The sequence below is a fragment of the Tupaia chinensis genome, unplaced genomic scaffold (assembly GCF_000334495.1).
Source record: "Tupaia chinensis unplaced genomic scaffold, TupChi_1.0 Scaffold144346_1, whole genome shotgun sequence".
NCBI lineage: Eukaryota > Metazoa > Chordata > Mammalia > Scandentia > Tupaiidae > Tupaia > Tupaia belangeri.
Genome location: NW_006204205.1, coordinates 1,654,163 through 1,675,114, shown reverse-complemented (window position 1 = coordinate 1,675,114; position 20,952 = coordinate 1,654,163). Strand labels below are relative to the sequence as shown.

At 54.7% G+C, this 20,952-nt stretch overlaps 1 protein-coding gene across 1 annotated transcript in view; it reads left to right on the top strand.

Annotated features, from left to right (window-relative positions):
• JADE2 (jade family PHD finger 2) overlaps nucleotides 1–20,952 on the top strand; it is a 57,523-nt gene that overhangs the window by 19,976 nt on the left and 16,595 nt on the right. Inside the window, 7 exon segments of the mRNA XM_006166854.2 lie at nucleotides 7,403–7,560; nucleotides 12,182–12,304; nucleotides 12,306–12,337; nucleotides 13,075–13,286; nucleotides 14,204–14,371; nucleotides 16,170–16,286; nucleotides 16,671–17,135. Coding sequence (XP_006166916.1) covers nucleotides 7,403–7,560; nucleotides 12,182–12,304; nucleotides 12,306–12,337; nucleotides 13,075–13,286; nucleotides 14,204–14,371; nucleotides 16,170–16,286; nucleotides 16,671–17,135 — 1,275 coding nt within the window.

The following is a 20,952-nucleotide window of genomic DNA, read 5'->3' as shown; positions in this document are numbered from 1 at the left end:
CCCAAGATCCCAAGAGAAGAATGAAGGAGAAGGGATTGCAGCGTGGCCATCCCTTGGGGGGGGGGTGATTTCTCACTTTCTGTCTCTCTGTCTCTCTCTGTCTTTCTGGCGAGCGCACATGCCCTATAGCAAAAACCTGTCCAAAAAAGAAAAGAAAAATTCCTATACAATGAGGCCACCCCCTCACACACACACCTGAAGAAAAGTACGTGAGTGAAGATGCAGTTTATTGGCTTGACCCATGCTTTTGTGTGTGTGTTTGAGAGATGTTTGCTGTAGGGCACATGCGCTCAACCAGAGAGAAAACGAGAAATCACCACTCGGGGGGGAAGGCCATGTTGTAATTCCCTCTCCTCCATTCTCCCCTTGGGCACACACGGACACCAGCCCAGTGTGAGTTTCAAACCACCAAGCCCGGGACTCAAATCCCAGTCACCCTTGTGGGAATCCAGCACACCAACCAGCGTGCCACCTGCTGGCCCCTTGACCCATGCTTTTAAAAACTGGATTATTGGGGCCAGCAGGTGGCCTAATGGTTAAGGTGCTGAACTCTTACGTAACCAACCATGGTTTAAGTCCCTGACCTGGAGGCTTGAAAATCACACCAAACACATGTGCGTCTGCCTAAAATCCTGAGAGGAGAAGGGATTATAGCATGGCCATGGGGGGGTGGTGATTTCTCACTTCCCCCCTCTCTCCAGGAAGTGTGTGCTGGGCAAGGTGCCTGCTGTCTGAGACTCGCACTGCCTTCCTCTAGGGTAGGGGGCCAGAATCCACTTCTCGTGTAGTCGGAAACATTGCTGTTCCTGCCAGCTGGAAAGGCTTCCTGGCCTCTGGGACTTGTCTTGCAAAAGAAATGTGCGTAATAAATTCTCTTTAAGAGCAGGAAGTGCTGTTATCCTCATGAAAGTAAGAGAAAGAGATGTTGAGTGGGGGATTTTCGTTCTGTTTTTTAAGTGACTTACTCTTACCAACTTGGTCTTAAAACATATGGGCAGAGAATGGCTATTCCCCAACCCCTTCTCTGGTGTTTTATGCCTCATTTTAACTGTATAAATTTGCTGGTGGGTGCGATCCTCTTCATCAGGTTCCAGCCCAGGACAGATTTTCTTTTTTCAAAGAAGAATATCTGGCTAGCTCGCAGGCAGTATTGCTGTGGTTAAAGGACAGTGCCGACCTCCAACAAGTGGTTTAACTTCCGAGTCTCAGTCTCCGCATCTATAAAATAGGGGTCATGACTTAGGTGAGGCTATATGTAAGGCAATTTATATATATAAAGCAATTAGCACTATACCTGGCATGCCTTAATAAGACAATTACTTTTCACTATTAGCTTTTGTTTCTAATGAGGTGAGGTGCTCAGAGAACAATTGAGGCTGTTTCTTTCAGGATAGGCCTCAAGCATTCAAGCATTCCTTGGGGGATGACAGGGTGGAGTCCTCTCCCAACCCTACATTGGGACTTAATGTACACAGAGGTCAAGGAGAGGCAGGCCTGGCTAAAGCCATTGTCACATGTTTTGAGACAATGACCAAGTCTGAGTTGTACCTGGAAGAACCCTTTGGGCCACCCACAAGAAGTTTTAGAGTTGAGTCATACTTACAACAAATCCTGAAATGCATTCATTCTTTTTTTTTTTTTTTTCTTTTTCTATAGGGCACATGCACTCCGTGGGGAGTGGGGGGAGAGTAAGAAAGCACTCCCCAGGAGGAATGTCTATGTCCCAATCCTTTCTCTTCCCTTCCCCTCTCAGTCGGGATTTTGGGCATGCATGCACACATGCCTGGCGTGTTTCTCTAGTTGCCAGGTCTGGGACTTGAACCATGTTGTCAGTCATGTAGGATCCATCCACCTTAAACTCCGTGTCACCTGCTAGCCCCATCGTTCCCTTCTTAGCTCACTTATTCCACAAGCATTTCTTGATAAGCCTTGCTGTGTGCTGAGCACTGTGGCACACACAGACACGATGATAAACAACACATGTGGTCTCTGTCTTCTTGCAGCTTGATTATTAGAGGAGATGGACATTAAACAAATAATTAGACAGATAATTAGTTTTGTAATTGTGATAAGTGCTGGTACCTTTCCTTAAGTAACTAAACTCCTCTTGGTGCCTCTCAGTCTAAAATACTCTAGGATACAATAATTCACTCCCTGAGAAGAGGAAGCAGAGAACCAAGGTCCCAGGATACATTTTCAGATACCATCTATTGGGTTGTCAAAAAGCCATGATGTATTTTTTTCTATGCAAACATGCGTCATGACTTTTCTGACAAGCCAGTACTAAAACTGTCGGTGTTGCCTACAGGTGATCAGCACACCCTAAAAGTCACCTGTTGTCATTATCTTCATTTCGCAGTCACTCACACTTGACTGATGCTTTCATTCTCTTTCTCTCCCTTTGTTTAGTTTATTTCTTCCATGAATAAGTAAAACAGGCACCTGGGTCTGGCAGGTGGCATGGTGGTTAAGGGTGCTGGACTCCCACATGGTCGATTGTGGTTCAAGTCTCGGACCTGGCGGCTTGCTTTCCCACTTTCTCTCTCTCTCTCCCTCTGTGGTCAAATGAAGTCAATAAATAAAATAAAATAAAGTTAAATAAACTAATTCTAAAAGAAAGAAAGAAAGAAATACACCCTCAACAGGGTCTTCAAGGCACAGTCCATCCCCAGCTTTAATCACGGGCCTAGCATGTTCAGGAAGGTCTTTGGGTGTGAACCCAGAACCTTCTCACGTGGGTCGGCCTCACGGGAGAGCACAGGCTCATCACCACATCACCATATGCCCCCCCACCGATGCTTTCTTACATGCTGTTTGTAGTCCTTCCTGGGGAAGTAGGAGCGGTGAGCTAGACTGGAATGCTGTGTCTTCAATCTCAGGAAAAGGAAGAGGAAGGCAAGGCCGGGTGATGTATTTCTAGCGCTGCGTGCCTACGTCTGGCGGGACAGGGTCTCCAGCCTCCTTCAGGGCTGCGTTGGCACCACTGGCATCAGATTGGTTATTAAATGAAGAGTCTGAGGCCTTTAAACATCCTTCATACTGTTTGGAGAAGCTGCAATTAACATCTCCCGAGCAGCTCACAGAACTTGGTTGCTAGGCAGCAGACCTTTAAAGACAATTTGTCAATTTCTGCCAAAAGAGAGAAAAATAGTAAACATTCACATGCGAAGAAAATTGCTTGTTTTTGAGCTTCCAACTTTTTTGCCACGACAGGCTTGCCGTTCATCAGTGTCCATTTTATTCTTCATTTATTTTCATCAATCATCCAGAGCAGTTTTAGAATCACGAAGCCTTTTCCAGGCCTAACCCCGGCAGTTCAGAACAGAAAGATGGGCCCTGTAGCATGGCCCGGATGTGACTGATCGGCAGACTGAGGCCACATGGGGAGCCTGGGTTTATTCCCTGCCCAACCTAAAAAGTGTGGTATAGTGGGGTCTCCCTGTCTCAGCTTCTTGGGAGGCCGAGGCAGGAGGAATGCCACATGTTAAGACCCTATGCTTTTTTATTTGGTTGGTTTTTGTTGTGTATTTGATTTTGCTTTTCTTTTTTGTCACAGGATGTGTGCACTTGTCAGAGAGACAGAGGGAGAAAATGAGAAAAACCTCCCAGGGGACATGGCCACACCATAATCCCTTCTCCTCCATTCTCCTTTTAGGATTTTGGGCACGTGCACACACCTCCAGCCACCCGATTGGGACTTGAACAGCAGTCAGCTGTGTGGGATCCATCCAGCTGCCTTAACTACCATGTTGCCAGCTGGCCCAAACAGTAAAATTAGGGACCAGCAGCTGGCATAATGGCTATGTCGCTGGATTCCCACGTAGTCGACTGCAGTTCACGTCCCGGACCCGGTGGCTTAAAACTCACGCCGGGCGCGTGTGTGTGTGTGCGCGGGCCCAAGATCCCGAGAGAAGAATGGAGGAGAAGGGATTGCAGCGTGATCATCCCTCCTGGGGGGTGATTTCTCACTTTCTGTCTCTCTGTCTCGCTCTGTCTTTCTGGTGAGCGCACGCATCCTATAGTAAAAACCTCTCAAAAAAAAAAAGTAAAATCAGGGCCAGCCCCTTTGTGTAGTAGTTAAGCTCTGTGGATTGGGAGCCAAATCTATGGCCAATGACAGTTCTAATCCCAGCCCTGGAACTTGAAAAATAATGCCAGTTGTGTGTACATGTGTATATATGTGCCCAAATTCCTGATAGGATGGGGAAGCACACATGCCCTCTGGCAATTAAAAAAAAAAAAAAAAGGCTTGAAAGAAGTCTAGGTCACCGTTGGGCTACCACATTTTGGCTGGTTTTTGTTTTCATGTCTAGAGGCTCCTTTGGGAAGTACAGCGTACCCAGCTGCCCAATGTCAGCCTTGGGCAGTAACCAAGGAAGCTGAGCCATGGAAGGGTCTTGAGTCATTCAGGTTTGTTCACACCTTGTATGTGCAGGCCCTGCGTGTAGTGCAGGCTCCGACCCTGTGGCCCAGCCAGGCCTCTACGAGGAGAACGCTGTGGGTGTTCAGGCAAACTCACAGCCCTGCCTGGGGTTGGAGAAGGCTTCCCAGAGCAGGTGGGGGAGCTGGACTCATTTCAGGATGAAGCATCCCAGCCCCACTTTGGCAAGGGAGGAGGAATTGCAGCGGGGCTGCCCCCCCCTCCCTTGGGGGGAGTGGGGGGAGTGATTTCTCGCTTTCTGTCTCTCTGTCTTTCTGGCAAGTGCAGGCGCCCTATAGCAAAAACGTCTCAAAAAAAAAAAGTAAACAAAAAAAGAGTGCTTGAGATATTGCAAGTGCATCCGAGTGGCCCTAGGGCCTAGTAGGACAGTGGAGAGTCACTAGCCAGCCTGCCTTTACAAAGGGGACAGCCAGATTTGCATATTTGCCTTGGGGAAGCCACCTATTTTGGCTTCAAGAGTTTTGGGCAATGAGCAGGAGGCCAAAGGGGAAAGGGACGCTGTGGAGGAGTTGTGTTGGCCTGAGTCCCCTGGCTACCCACAACTCCAAGACCTTGGGTAAGTCATCCGACTAACCGGAGTCCCAGGCTTCTCACGGTGAAGCAGGGATGGTGGCCGTGCTCTCACGGCGTTGGTGTAGGCACTGATAATAAACGAGTTCCAGAACAGCCCTAAGACAGTTACCGTGGTGTCTAAGAGCTGGTTCATACTGTGACAATGCTGACCTCCCAAAGGGCCACTAGTGTCCAGTCTGCCACGCCCTCCCTGAGTGACCTAGGTTGGAGCAGACCTCGCTTAGAACCAGACTCTGGTCTTTCCTGAATCTCCCTGACTGCAGCATGAAGGGACTCTCGAGTTGAGCCAGAGCACTCTGCTCCGAGTTATCCGTGCCAAGCCTGGTGCTAGGTCAGGGCCACCTCTCCCCAGCTGACGTGGCTTGGTACTCTGCTCTTGCCCGGCTCCAGCTTGCACTGAGCACTGGTCCCTGGGCTTCAAGCTCTGCAGAACAAAAGCTGCCTGTTGCTCAGAGGCCCTTGCAAGATCCATGGGGTTGGGGTTTCAGGCTCTGGGTGTCTCCATGAGGTGGCTCACCCTGTTCATGGGGGCCTGGAACGCACGGCCAGGAAACAGCTAGGAAGCTCAGAGTCATCAGGTGATTCCCCACAGAGCCCCAGTGTTCAGTGCCAGGCACTGAGGGTATAGCCAACGAGAGGACATCTGTGGTGGGGGGTACAAGAAGCAAGCAACCCAGGTAAACAGGATCACTTTCAGGAGCGTAAGTGCTGGGAAGAGAGTGAGGCAGGATTGGAAGCAAAGAGGCTCAGTCGTCGGGTGGACACTCCCTGAGTGGGTGATCAGGAAGGAATCTTCCCCCAGGGGGCAACAGCCCAAAAGAGGGAGCAGTGTTTCTGACCTCCTCATGCATTTTTCAGTAAAAAGTGAGTGACACTGGGAGGCTGGAGGGCTGATTTCTGGGGCTGCATGAAAAGCTGGGCCCCAGACAGGTGGTTCCCAAGACATCAGGCCCATGGGGGTTGGGCTGTCCCACCTCTTGGCTCACTTGGTTTGGTTCTGGAGAGATTTGAGGCAATCATGAGTCACTGTGGGGTCAGTTTGTCCTTTTCAGGTCTTGTCCTGGAGCCCACAGGGAAATAACCCAGCCTCAGCCAGCAGAGGGGGGTGAGGAGAGCCCCAGCGCCTGCGTTTACACTGTCCTATTAACCGTCTTACTGCTTGCTAATAAGATATGCAAATTGTCAGGGCTGTGAAATCTTAGCCACATTCCATCTTCTGTTTAATTAGCATTTAATCGTAATCTGATTTTAATTTTTTTCACACTGGCACCCTAATTAAATGTTAGGGTGTTAGTCTTAACAATTAAATTATATTGGCAAATAGAGTCTTCAGGAAACTTGACCTTTTCCAAGCCAGGGCCTTCTCTAGCTAGGCGAAGACATTAATTAGATTCTGGAGATGCTGCCTCCAGGCCTCTCCGTGCACCCATTTCCATTTTTCCTTGTGGTTAAGGCCCTAGATTCAAATGAGGCCCCAGCAGCCAGTGAGGGGCCCCCAGCCGGCAGTGGTTACCGCTGAATCGCTTTGTCATTGGCCTCTGGAAGGCCCCTGAGCTGACTTAGCCCTGAGCTGAGCAGTGGCTGCTGACTTTTGCAGGGAGGGCTGGCTTGGGCTTTTGGTCTGAGGCCTGGAGTGCTTGAAGTGGTTTCCCTTTTCTCAGTGATGTGTGTTCTTCTTGATCTTGTGATTCTCAAGTGATGATCCCTGAGAAAGTTGGTGCCTGAGCAAGTCACACGGTGTCTAGAGGTGCCACGGCATCCCACCCTGTCTTCTGCTTACCCCACACACAGGGTAGTACTGGAGAGCCCCTGCTGAGGTAGAGACTCCTGTCCTTGTTCTTCAGGGACGCGGAGTGCCCAAGTCTGGTGCAGCCACTTTGTAGCCTGCCCAAGCCCCGCCCCCTCCCTTGGCTATTTGCATAAGGTCCTGGCCTTTTGTTTTCCTGGGGTTGGTGTCAGTGGTATTTGACACCCCCCCTTTGGGTGCAAATAGAACATAGTTTTAAACCTTCAGTGCACATTGTCCCAACAGTCACCTCATGGCAGTGTTGCCATCACAGAGGCCATTCTGCCCTTTGCTTTTTCTTTTCTTTTTTGTTTTTCTTTCTTTTTACCACTCTCTGTCTTTCCCTTTTTCTCCATCACTCACTCAAACTCTGGCTTTAATGGGTGTGAAAGTCATCTGAATTCAGTTCATCACATGTGTAGATCATCTGTCATGTGCAAAGTATGTGCTGGGCTCAAAGAAGATGTTACTTACTGTACTTACTGCTTCTGTCAGCAGGCGGAAGGCCCCCCAGAGTTGGATCTATCTGCCTCTTCCCTGCTTGCGGAACTCACTGCCCTGTGTCGGTCAGAAGCCACACTCTCCCCTCTTGCTCCTGACAGGTTTTCCGGACAGATTTGATCACAGCTATGAAGATCCCAGACTCATACCAGCTCAGCCCGGATGACTACTACATCTTGGCAGACCCATGGCGGCAGGAATGGGAGAAGGGTGTGCAGGTGCCTGCGGGAGCGGAGGCCATCCCAGAGCCCGTGGTGAGGTGAGCCAGGTTGCCCAGGCTGGGGGGCTTTGCGGGTGGGGGAAGGAAGGGGAGGGTGTTTTCAGGCGAGGGACCTGCCAGTCCTGGAATTCCTTTCTAGACCATCTCTATTTCTCTTGTCTACACAGCCTTTTGAATGTTCCAAGAGTATTGGGGGTTAATCTGTGAGGCCAAGGTTTTGGACTTGGGCTAGGCTCTGAGTTCAGATTTTCACTCACGTTCAGTATGACCTCGAGCCAGAAATATAATCCCTGAGCCTCATATGTTCTTGTCTGTGACAGATGAATATACAAACAACACCTGCCTCAGACAGTTGCTACGATGATATAGTGACGGGCCAGCAAATGGCGTAATGGTTACGTCACTGGTCCTCCCACATGGCCAATCACAGTGCAAGTCCTGGACCTGGTGGCTTGAAACACTGGATGTGTGTGCGTGTGTGTCCAAAATCCCAAGAGGAGAATGGAGGAGAAGGGATTATAGGGATTACTCCCTGCGGGGTGATTTCTCGTTTTCTGTCTCTCTGGCAAATGCACAACCCCTATAGCAAAAATCTCTCTTAAAAATAAAAGATTATCTAGTGAAATGATACGTGGACTTGGCATGGGACCTGGCACACAGCAGGTGCTCCGTGGATTAGATAGTGTCAGCCCAAACTGGGTCCCACAGCAGATCTGAAAGGGAAGTTCACTAAGCCTTCAGATGCGGATAAGCCATGCACTTGACTTTCTCGGCTTCTTAAAGGAGTGCTTAAGAGTGGAGAGTCAAGTGCCTGGCACGGGGTCCATGCCCAGGGTGCAGTTACTATTTCCCGCCTCCAAGGAGCCACCCTGCCAGGACCGTCTTAGACACTGTCATAGCCTTTGGCCTTCTGGGGTGAAGAGAACCCTGAGTGTCTCTTTGTCAGGACATATTCCGTGGCCATGAGTCCAGCTACAGACTTCACCAAGCACTTCGTTCTTCACTTTGGGAAGCCCTCCAAGTCAGGTCTCTGGCCAGAGGGGCCTGGGGCCTGGCCTCTCACTTATGTGGGTTGGGCAGCTTGGATTATTGGCAGTCCACTCCTGGGCTTGGCAGCCCAGGGTTCCCACTTCAGCCTGCATAGACCAGGCCTGGGGCAAAGATCATAGCTGTCACCTGCCTTGACATTGGCACTGTCGCCTCCTGGCAGCTGCACCTCTGACTGGCTGGCAGACACCAGGTGCCACTTAGTGCCAGCCTATGCCCATGCTGGGTATAGGCTCGCAGGTACAGCAGATCTGAGCCTCTGGGGACCGGGTGTTGTGAAGGGCACATTCTCCAAAAACTGAGTGCCTCCTGACATTTGGCTGGGGCATCTCTGAGAATCAGGAGAGCCCAAGGCTTTCTGGAAAGCCTGGAGGCCCCATTGGGAATGTATGTAGGATTTGGAGAATGAACTTATTCTCTACTTCCCTGCCCAGGGTCACAACTCTAAGTTAAGCTCCTAATCAGTTTTGCACCCTCGCCTCTGCAGACCGAAGAATGTTATTTGACCTCTTTAGACCTATTTTCTCCTCCTTAAAGTGAAGGTAATCTGCCTACTGGTGTAGTGGTGAGGATTCAATGAGAATATGCAAGTACCAGGTCCCAGGGCATCAGGGGAGGGACAGGCCGCCAGCAGCCAGAGAGGGGTGAGTCCTGATTAGGTTGGACCCAGCGGTCTGTCCACTGTACTTATGTCAATGTCAGGTGGTTCCGGAAACATCCGCTGGCCCGGGTAATTAATTGCAGATGCTCCCACACCAGTAGCTTGGCTGTAGTCTGCCCGGAGAGTGCTTTATCTGTTGACATCAAGAGGAGAGCACGTGTGCAGACTGCTTGGCTTTACTAGGTGCATCCCCAGCGTATGCGTGGCCACGCTCAGCTAACAGGAGTCTGGGACTCTGGGCCTGCCCAGGGTCTCTGGAGAGGATGGGCTGGAATTAAGGAATTGCACTCTCTTAGGGAGGTCCCCAGTCCCTTCTGCCCTGTCTCTTCCAGCCCTGGGCACCTTCCACAGCACAGCCCGAGCTGGAAGCCTGCCCAGCAGCCGTCATGATCAGAACTCGTAGAGGAACTCCGTTCCGAGGACTCGCTGTGCTGAGGCTGCTCTGCTCACCCTCTCATTTACTGGTCATATTATATGCACATCGCTGTCTGCACTTCACAGATGAGGAAGTCGGGAAGTTCTGGGGAATTCCCTGCGTGGCCACTGGGGCCTCGGAGGCTGGGCTAGGACATGGCAGGCACAGGAATGAGCCGGGGTTACCCCTGGCAAGGTCCATGAGACCCTGTGCCCAAATCCCCCTGGTATGCTGGCTCTGGCTCCCCCTCCCAACTGCCGCCCCGTCCCCGTGTCCCTCCGTGGAACGAGAGTAGGGCTGCCTACTCCATGGTCTGACATCTGTCTGAGCAGTGAAAGCCTGTCTTGTCCTCAGATTGTGACTCAAGTGAGGGCCCGCATTGCTCTCTCGGTGCGGCCGAGTGATAGAGCCCAGGGCAGACCCAGCCTCCAATGCCTGTCCGGTCTTCTGGGCTAGAGAATCCCCTCCCCCTCTGGCAGATCTCAGTCCACTTCCTCCTGGTGACCTCAGTCCTGCTGGCAGTGGCTGAGGCTGAGGCTGTGGCCTTGACCCAGGGCCAGGTCAACCCATCCCTGGTGGGAGAGCTTCCGCCAGAGCCAGAAGGGAGCAGAGAGATAAGGGCGAGAACCCAGGGAGCACCGGAAATGCCTTTCTGCTGTGAGTCCCTCAACCCCAGCTCCCCAGGGAGCTTGCCTCTCAGAGGCTTGGCCAGGTGGAGTAGGCAGGCAGGTGTGGGTGGTTATGCCAGTAGGTAGTGGGCATTCAGACAGGGGTTACCCCAGCCTCCACTACGCATATGCTTAGGGCACAAACCAAATCATGACAAAATTTTCGGCTGTTCTAAGATTGCGTTTGAATTCAGGTAACAGGTTCCTGGGGAGAGGCGGGATTGTGTGGAATCAAATACAAGCACTTGTGACTGGCTGACAGACACCAGGTGCTGCTTACTGCCAGCCTATACCATGATTCCAAATAGAAGCGGATCTGGTCGCACCACTGTCATTGCCCAAGGCTGCTTTACTGTGGGCCTCCTGTGTCCCTTTCGTCTTACCAGCCTCGTCCTCCTGGCGGGAGGCCCTCCTCTCCCTGTCTGTGCCTCTGCTTTTCTGTCTCCTTCAGCCCTCCTGGCCCTCTGGCTGACACCCAGGGTGTTTGCTAGAGCCCAGGAGCCCTGCCCACAGCTCAGCCATGCCTCTGTGCCATCCAGGGCCCTGCCCTTCCCTCCCGGTCTACGCTGAGTCACAGCCCCTGGCAGCCCTGCCTTCGACCCCAGGAGGCCTCTCGGGCCAGTGAGGGGGCCTCTCGGCCCTGGTAGGGCTGGCCAGATGGAGGCCAGGCACTAAAGCAATAACCATGGCAACTGGTGGGGGTGGGAAGAGCTGGCATTTTGAATTGGCATCGGGAACTGAGGGGCAGCACATGGTAGAGCTTGGAGGAAACTGCCCTCCTGGGGCAAAATGTCCCCTCTGTCCCACTTCAGAAGGTGATCTCCAGGGGTCTCGGTCTATGCATGCACACCTAGGGCTGGGCGTGCACCACGCACTTTTCTGAGAACTTTACACTCATTAGCCAGTTTAATCGAATCGCCAGCCGTGGAAGTACAGTCATTTTTAGCCCGTTTCACCAGGCCTCGGAGAATGGAAATGGCTTACCTGGGGTCACACATACGTGAGGGAGCTGGGCTTGGAACCCGACCCTCCAGCCACAGCCCTTCCAAGCTGCCTTGGAGGCACAGCCATGGCCCTAGGGAAGGCTGAGGGATTGTGATCCTGGGACTGTAGGAGGTGCATCATTGTAACCAGGGGATTTGATTTAGGCTCCATCTTGGGGATGGAGGTGCAGGCGGGGGTGGGGTGGGACGGAGGGTTACACTGAAGCAAGGCTCATCACCATTGTTACATTGGGTCAGGGAGAAGGACAAGGTGTGGGCAACGCTGTGTCCCATGGCCCTAGACCTGAGGAGAGGCTCACCGTGGGCCACAACCAAGTACCTAGATGGTCGGGGACTCCTCCTGAAGAGGTCTGGGCTTGGCTGGACTCGAGGCCGTCAAGTTTTCTGACTGTTAGTAAAGGAAGGACTGGGGTTTGTGAGGGATTGTGGGTAATCCTGGACCTGGACTCCAATTAGTCATTGCCATTTTTCACAAAGTGGCTGGCACAAGGTATTGCCTAGGACAGCGCTCAAGCCACCTATGAGCCCGTTTGTGGAGCTTCAGCCAAATCCCAGCCACCTGGTGGGAGGGCAGCGGAGGTGTGGCAAGACGAACGTCTGTGGGCGAGCAAGGGCCGTGGGTCAGCCCCCACTCCGCCCCACAGCCCTGCGGGTCTCCTTGCCCTGACTGCCTAGCTGCAGCTGTCTGTCTCAGCAGGGCGGGCCGATGGTGGGGGAGGAGGAGGGATGTGGGGCCTGCGTGGTGTCCAAGTCTCACACCTCCCTGGAACCCCATCACCAGCTGAGGACGCCACCCTTCATGACCTGGAACCCCATCACCAGCTGAGGACGCCACCCTATATGACACCCCCTCTTGATTTCCTAGGATTCTTCCACCACTGGAAGGCCCCCCTTCCCAGGGGTCCCTGAGCAGCCCTGCACTTGGTGAAGGCTCCCAGCCCGACTGGCCAGGGGGCAGCCGCTATGACCTGGACGAGATTGACGCCTACTGAGGTCATCAACTCTGAGCTCAGGGAGATGGGTAGGTGACCCCTGCACCAGGAATGGGGCCGGGCCAGGCCAGGGCATGATCTCAGCTCCTGGAGGCAGTAGCCAGGGGTGGGCTTTGGGACAGCTCAGACCTACTGCATTGTCGACTGCCGACGTTGTTGAGTGTCTCTGTGTCTGGAAGGGGCAGCAGTCAGGTGGGGCAGTAATAGCCGTGATTGACAGCGGTCTTTAGAATATGGTAGTAAGCAGGGATGCTGGCTGTTTTTTAATGCTGCATGCAGAGTGAGTGAGCTTGCATGTGAGTCTGGGGTGTCACCTGGGCCTGGGCCTATGGATGTGGACCTGCTGACACGTCCATTAGGATATCCTAGGAAGAGCCAGCTCTGCCCTTTTCAGCCACCCGCAAAGGTCCCCCTGTGCACACAGAGCAAGGGCAAGCAGTGGATTCACATGGAGCCAGCTGCATCCCAGAGACACGTTCATGTTACCTGCCCATGCATATGTGCCCAGGTGGTCACAGGCAGGCCCCCTAAAGTCAGAACTCCATGACAGGTCAGGGGCCTTTGAGACTGGAAGATTCAGCCCTGTCACTGCTCAGGAGATGGAGCTGAGGACTGGGACGGTGGATGCTCTTCTCCAGGGCACACAGTGGCTGAGTGGAAACTCGTACATCTGCCCTAAATTCCTACAGCCCCAGGAATATCGGAGCCCAAAGACCAGGCTCCAAAACAGGAGCCCAAACACCCTCTCCTGTCGTCCTCCCCACAGAGAGGCCCGAGCTGGACGAGCTGACATTAGAGCGTGTCCTGGAGGAGCTGGAGACCTTGTGCCACCAGAACATGGCACGGGCCATTGAGACGCAGGAGGGACTGGGCATCGAGTATGATGAGGACGTCGTCTGCGATGTGTGCCGCTCTCCTGAGGGTGAGGACGGCAACGAGATGGTCTTCTGTGACAAGTGCAACGTCTGTGTGCACCAGGTGGGCAGACCCCTGCATGGTGCCGAGTACACCCAGGGCCTCGTGGCCGGCCCTGCTAGCCAGCCTTGAGCAGATGGTGCCCTTCGGGTGGGCTTTCTGTCCTCAACATACTGGGTTGTTGGGAAAGTCTTGATGCAGTTTTGCAGAGAAAACAGAAAAATACCTCATGGCTTTGCCATGAGGTCTTGCCTTCAGACCGTGGCTCTGCCCTCCACGAGCTTGGTGCCTTGGAGCGAATTTCTTAACCTCTCTGGGCCTCTGTGCGCTGAGCTGTAAATAAAAGTGAGTTATTATTTGCTTGCCGTGTGGTAAGAGATGAAGTAATTGCTCCCTTTGCTGGTGCTATGAACCAGGGGCAGCCCGGCCAGGGCCCCTCTCGATCTTGGCCCCAGGGTTCTCTCTAGGTCTTGGGTACCTCTGGGCCCTATTTACACTTGTGAGCCCAGTGCACCCGCTCTGGCCCATGCTTTGAAGCTGCCTTTAGGGGGCTCAGAGGCAGGCCCCACCTGGTCGCAGGGAGTAAGTAGTGCGCCTTCATACACCACACCGCTTATATCCAGCAGCTCTTCGGGCCATGTCTCTCCCAAGTGCTATGCATGACCAGAAGGAGCCCAGTTCACGGATCCCTGTGAGAAAATAAAAACTCAGCCTTAAGCATATGCCTGATTTATATTCAACCTAGAGGGGTTCGTGGACCCTCCCGGAGTCCACGCCAGTTAGGAATATCTGGCTGGAGTGGCTCCTCCCAGCAGAGGGCAGACCTGAGCCCTCCCACGGGGGACTGGAATGGGGAAGTTTCATGCACACGGAGCAGGCAAAGGGCTGTCCAGGGGCCCCTCACCCTGAGCCTGCCCTGCAGCTGTGAGCCTGTGCGGATAGGCTGGTGCCTCTGACCCCGACTGCTTCACTCTTCCCAGGCTTGCTACGGGATCCTCAAGGTACCCACGGGCAGCTGGCTGTGCCGGACGTGTGCCCTGGGGGTCCAGCCAAAGTGCCTGCTCTGCCCCAAGCGAGGAGGAGCCTTGAAGCCCACCAGAAGTGGGACCAAGTGGGTGCATGTGAGCTGCGCCCTGTGGATTCCTGAGGTGGGTAGGCATGGGGACCTGGCAGCCCCAGAGAACAGCCCATGGGGAAGCCAGTCTGTGTGGATGGAACTGGGAACAGGGGCCTGGGCAGAACTTGGGCAGCAAAACACTTGAGGAGAGGGTGATGGGCCTGAGAGGAACTCAGACCTCCCGCAGGGAACTTTGCCTGTGGCCTTGGGCAGGGCCCAGGTGGTAGTTTCTTGGGAAGATAGGGTAACAGGCCAAGGGGGGTTCAGGAGGCAGGTCTGAGGTGTGGAAAGAAGCCAGGCAGCTGACTGGAGAGAAAGCAGGCTGTGGGCTCCAGCTAAACCTAGGCAGTTGGTCTGACCAAAGTCAGACTGCGCATTTAGGACAAAAATGAAACAACCAGCCTAAGAGAAATGACAATGCTGCTGTGGCCATGGCTGGCTGGAGGACTGGGCCCAGGTCTAAGCCTAGGTGGGAAGGTCACAGGCAACAGGCTGGGTCCACAGTGAGTCAGCAGAGGCCCTGGGCTCCTGCAGGGCCATCCTTAGCGTGTGACGTGTGAACTTCAGCAGTATTTCAGCCCCAGCCCTGCTCTGTGCTCTGACCCAGATAGAGGCCCTGCTCTAAGGCTGTCTGTGCCCAGAAGCAAGCCAGGTGGCCCTGGCAGCAAGTGGCCCTCCCTGTCCTGCACTCACAGTGTAAGGTCTCTGCTGGGGCCTCCCTTGAAGGCTTCTGCGATGGCGGTTGCTTTTGCCAGTAGGGTGCTCTTGTTCCCGCTCAACACCTTGAAGGCCAGGACTACCTCTGAGCTTGCCCTGGACTGGGAGCAGCAGAGACAGAGAAGTGGATGGGGGGGCATTAGTTCAAGAGTGATGGAGAGGGGCTCTTCTGTGCTCAGGTGTGGGTGGTGGGGAGACGAAGGTGCAGCTAGGAGGGGCTGTGTCCAGTTGACTTGGGCGCAGCTGCATACTGTCCTCACAGGAGAGGCTAAGCCAAGGCACATCCCCATTGGCTAGGAGAGCACCGAAGACCCTGAAGAAGAAACGCTGTCATGAGCCCTTTCCTTGGTGCTCAGAAAAATAAAAATTGATTCAGGTTATACAAGAACCCTCAAAGGGGGACCAGCAGAGAGTGTAATGGTTATGGACTCCCACATAGTTGACCACAGTTCAAATCCCAGACCTGGCAGCTTAAAACTCACACAGGACATATGTGCATGTGTATTTAAAATCCTGAGAGAATGGAGGAGAAGGGATTGTGTCATGGCCATCCCCCCCGGGGCGGGGGTGTAATTTCTTGCTTTCTGTCTCTCTGTCTCTGTCTCTCCAGCAAGCACATTCGCCCTATAGCAAAGCTCTTGCTCAAGAAAAAAAGAACCCTCAAAGGCCTTGAACAGAAGAGAGGGGGCCTCATGTGTGATTTTGTGTGTGTGTGTGTGTGTGTGTGTGTGTGTGCACGTGCACATGCATACCTGGCCCTACGTGTGTGCACACACACACTGAAGCACCTCCATCTCTAAGCTCGCATGGTCACGGGCACACACACTCGGTCAACTCCATGCACTGGTGTGCTCACTGTCACACCTTCACATACAATTTAAGATGAGTCACAGATGAGCACAGATGAACACACACACTCCGGTAAGCGCAGGAGACAGGTGGACCCCGGGCATCTGCGCCATGCTTGTTTGGAGTCAGGAAACACTTGCAGTTTAGAAGTTCAGCCACTGCCCTGTCCTCCCAGCACCTGGTTGCAGCCCGTAATCCCCTATTTGGGGACCTTGGGAGGCAACTGGGGTGAGAGGCCTGATCTAGCTCTGTGTCTTGCCCAGGTCAGCATCGGCTGCCCAGAGAAGATGGAACCCATCACCAAGATCTCGCACATCCCAGCCAGCCGCTGGGCTCTGTCCTGCAGCCTCTGCAAGGAGTGTACGGGCACCTGCATCCAGGTACATGACACTCACCCCTGAGCCAGCTGCATGGAGAGACTGCCTGGGCACCCTGGACGCAGGCAGCTGCCACCACCCTCACCTGCCCCCAGGGGCTGCAGGCAGAACCAGTTTCCCCAGAGGGGTTCCCAACCACCTTCTGACGGTCGGCTCCCCTAGAGCATAAGGTGCTGAACTCGCTACCCTTCCAGCCACCCCAGAGCGCCTCCTTTTCCACCCGCCGTAGCTCCTTCTATACTTCCCAGGATGTTGGGAGCCCGTGCCATTCTTTTCAGGGTCTCACCAGCAGCCTGCACTGTCAGAGGAGCCCTGGGGGAAGCCCACGTCCTCTTCCCTCCCACAAGGACCCCCTTCGTGCCTGACGCTGCCCTCCCCTCCCTCCAGTGTTCCATGCCTTCCTGCGTCACGGCATTCCACGTCACATGCGCCTTTGACCATGGCCTGGAAATGCGGACTATCTTAGCAGACAATGACGAGGTCAAGTTCAAGTCATTCTGCCAGGAGCACAGTGACGGGGGCCCGCGAGGTGACCCCACGTCGGAGTCCTCGGAGCCCAGCCAGGCCGGCGAGGACCTGGAAAAGGTGACCCTGCGCAAACAGCGGCTGCAGCAGCTGGAGGAGGACTTCTATGAGTTGGTAGAGCCGGCCGAGGTGGCCGAGCGGCTGGACCTGGCTGAGGCACTGGTCGACTTCATCTATCAGTACTGGAAGCTAAAGAGGAAAGCCAATGCCAACCAACCGCTGCTGACCCCCAAGACCGACGAGGTGGACAACCTGGCCCAGCAGGAACAGGACGTCCTGTACCGCCGCCTGAAGCTCTTCACACACCTGCGGCAAGACTTGGAGAGGGTGAGTACCCCTGCGGCCTGCCCACCTGCCTGCCACCCCAGGAGGCCTTCCCTTGGCCTCACTCATTGCCCTGGAGCAGCTGAGGCTTACCAGGACTCAAACTGGGCTCTGGTCTCACTGGCCCTGCGTTAGGGGCAGGCCAAGGGGCAGAGGCACCCAGATCTCAGCAGGATGGGGCACTGGTGCTTACAGAATGGAAAAGGATCCAGCTTTGGGGTCTGATCCTTCTTGTCTCATCACTCCCACAAGCCTGGCTAAAGGTGGGGCCCTTCCTGTATCATGAGGCTTGGGAGCCCCGGAGCTGGGGTGAAGACCTGGGCTTCCCACACTGAGTTGCCTCTGGCCCCCATTGCTGCCTCTCTGGGTCCTGCATGGTCTTAAACTCTGAGGCACAGGAGGATCTGGGGCTTCCCAGGCTGCCCCCTCTCCTGTGCCGAGAGGTCAGGCCACCAAGAGCAAGGGTCGTCCAATCAGCCGGATGAGCAGGTGCTGAGCGGGGGGAGGGCAGGCAGATGAACGCCGCTCCTGCTGCCTAACGGTGGGCAGAGATGATGGGCACAGAGCACAAAAGCTGAGGGTGCCTGAGGAGCAGCAGCGGCCGTGTGGAGTGGGAGGACCAGGCTGGGCTGAGAACTGTGTCTGAAGGCTGCAGAAGAAGCTTTTTTTTATTTTTAGGTTTTTGCCATTGGGCAGGTGTGCTCACTGGAGAGAGACAGAGAGGGAAAGTGAGAAATCAGCCCACGGGGGGCATGGCCACGTTGTAATCCCTTCTCCTCCGGTCTCCTCTCAGGATTTTTGGGCATGTGTACACATGCACTTGGTGTGAGTTTCAGGCCACCGAGTCCAGGGCTCGAACCATAGTCAGCCTTGTGGGAATCCAATGCCTTAACCACTATGGTATCTGTTGACCAGAAGGAAGCATTTTAAGCAGGGACTGTAGTTGTGACTGGGACTTGCAAACCCTCCTCGGAGGAGTCACAAGGTGGGCTGGTCCCCACCCTTCCCCCAACCACAGGTGTATGCTGGGAGACATGTGACAGTGACTTGGTCCCAGGGGCAGCTTTGGGGGCTGAGTGAGATGATGCAGGATGTCTGGGTTCTTGGTCCAGTCCTCCAGTCCCCAGGGGCTGTCCTTGCCTCTCCTGTCTGGAACATAAAGCGTAGGGCTCAGAGCTATGGGATCGTGTCACGGCGTCCTCGATGGGTGTGGGCACACACGATCGCCCTCTCCATGGCCCTGCTAGGAAACAGCCCCGGGTGGAAGCATCGCAGGAGCCTGTTAAGCTGCTGCTTTCTTGTCTACATCACAGCGGGCGCGTCTGAAAGGCAGGCGTCCTGGCAGGTGTACTGCTGTGGGAGGGGCGCCACCCACTTCCCTAATCCCCTCTCCCGGGGCCTGGTCAGAGGAAAGTGACGCTATTATCCTGGAAGGGGGTTTTTGCCTGGAACCTGGTCAGAAGGGAGAGGTGGGTGCGGAAGACCAAATGTCCTGGCTTCAGCCAGCACTGAGGGCAAGGCCACCCATGTTGTTAGCTACCACCTTCTGGACAGCCCAGCTGCCTGTCACATGTGGCAGGAATGTTAGGTGTAAGCCCTTCTGTCCCCAGCCCAGCGCTGTCCTCGGGCCAAGGTCTCCAGTGCAAACACCTGCTCTTACTCCTGCCGCTTCCCAAATGACCTGTCACATTGTCCAGGTCCGTGCTGGTCAGCACACGTGTCTGGCCCTTGCTAGGCTGTTTGGGGAGGTCAGGGGAATTGACGCACTCGTCACCCTGGAAAATACGTGAGAAAGAGCCTCCCAGCCCTGCTGAGCCGATGAGGAAACAGAGAGCTCAGAGAGATGCCTTAGAGGAACTTCCGAGGGCTGAGCTTGAATTCAGTTTTTCCCAAATTGCGGGAGGGCTGAGGCCAGGAAAGGAGGTGCCGGTCATTCTCCAGTCTGCGAATTTCTCAGGTGAAAGCATCCCTGTATCAGCGTCCCAACTTTGCAACCCATGTCGGCTGGTGTAGGTGGGGCTGGGGGCAAGGTTGACAAGGACTGGGATTCCAGCGGGCATACTGATTCAGACCCCTCTGGTAGGGGCCAGAGCCTCCAAAGCCAGGGGTGAACTATCCACTAGTTCTCCAGGGAGAGGAAGCAGGTCCGACTTTGAAGTCTGCGCAGCTTCCCCAGAAATCTCCAAGCTGGGCCGTGGGCACCCGCGGAGCTCCGGGCAAAGTGGTGTTCAGCCCTGGCAGAGCCGGGGAGAGGAAGAGTGTCAGAGACGGTGATGAGCCAGGTCCCTGTCCTTGCTGTCCTAGCCTGGGGGGCCTCGTGGCCACACATTGGTGGTGACTTAAGTGAATAAACAGCATTGAGAACTCTACTTTGGGGGAGGCTTGCTGTGAAGACCCACGGCAGGTGGGGGCCTGGCCAGCAGGCCCTGTCTTTGACCATGGCCTAGTGCCAGCAGCCAAGAGTACCCCGCCTATGACTGGGCAGCAGGCCAGCGTAGGCCTGGATCCATGGGGGAGGCAGGGTAGGGCTGGAGCTTCAGGCCTTGGGTAGCCTGGGTTTGCATCCTGTTCCAGCTCTGTGCCTCCTTTGTTTCAGTTTCCACTTGGAAGTTTCAGTTTCCTTGTCTGTGAGATGGGAATGAGGATCCGTCTGACCTGGAAGGTCACAGCGATGAGGGAGGACACTTTCGCACAGGGCCCTCCATTGCTAGTCGTGATTGTTCTGCCCTGGCCCCACAACCACTGTGTGGAGAGGGAGGTAAATCCTTGCGCCCCAAGGATGGGCTCCATGGAGGACTGAATGTGCAGGCCCAGTGCCAGGGCCTGGGAATGCCAGCCTTCTCCTTGATGGATTTGCACCATCCCCTACCCCCCTTCCCCCACCAGCCCGGGGTTTTGCAGAGAGAAGCAGGAGCTAGGACTGCCACCAGCATGAAATCTCATTTTATGGTCAGCCCAGAAGATGTGCTTTCCTGAAATTCCAGCCGTAGGCCTCATCCCTGGCAGGCAGCTTGGGAAGGCACGGCCGCCACAGCCTCCCAGAGTTATTCACGGCTGACAAAAAAATTGCAGCACTGACGATCAACCCGACAACGCTGGCTGGTGTCCCCTAGCAACCGCGCCGGCAGTGGGGCTGTGCAGGCACTTGCTGCCTGTGGCTCTGGATCTTATTACCAGGAGTTTATTCACGAGCCTGACCTGGCCTGAGCGGGCAAAAGGGTGGAGGCAGCTCTTCGACATCCACACCTGCCCAGAGGCTGGCTGTGGGAGCTCCCCGAGGCCTTACTTCCGCTACCTCTCCCAAGGAGGGGAAGGCTTAGAGGGAAGCAATCCTACCCGGCTCTGACACTTGCCACCTGCCTCCTTGTCACTTGGTCACACTCTGTTTGTCATCCTCAGTGTCTGGATTGTGTTCCCCTTGGCCTCCCACCAAAGCCTGTCTTGTCCTGGGTGGCTCCAGCCTCCAGATCTCTGGCTCCTCAGCCCCTGTGCCTCCCCTCCTGGGACTTCTCCAGCCCCTAGTGCCCCACCCCCTAGCTGAAACTGCTCCCAGGTCAGTCACCCTGAAATGACCCAATCCTCCTTCCTATCCACAGTCTCCTGTTCTCCCTGCTCATTTGTCTCCGCCCCACCCCTCCCTTTCCCTCACTGGGCAGTAGCCCTCTCCCTAGGCCTTTGCCCCATACCAAGGCCGTATCCCCTGGCATAGCCTTCCACAGTAGGAGGCAGTTCAGCCCACCAGGAGACCTCCCTATCAGTGAGCAGGCGAGTCCCTCTAGGGTCCCCAGCAGCCAGCCTTGGCAGGACACAACGCTCGTGT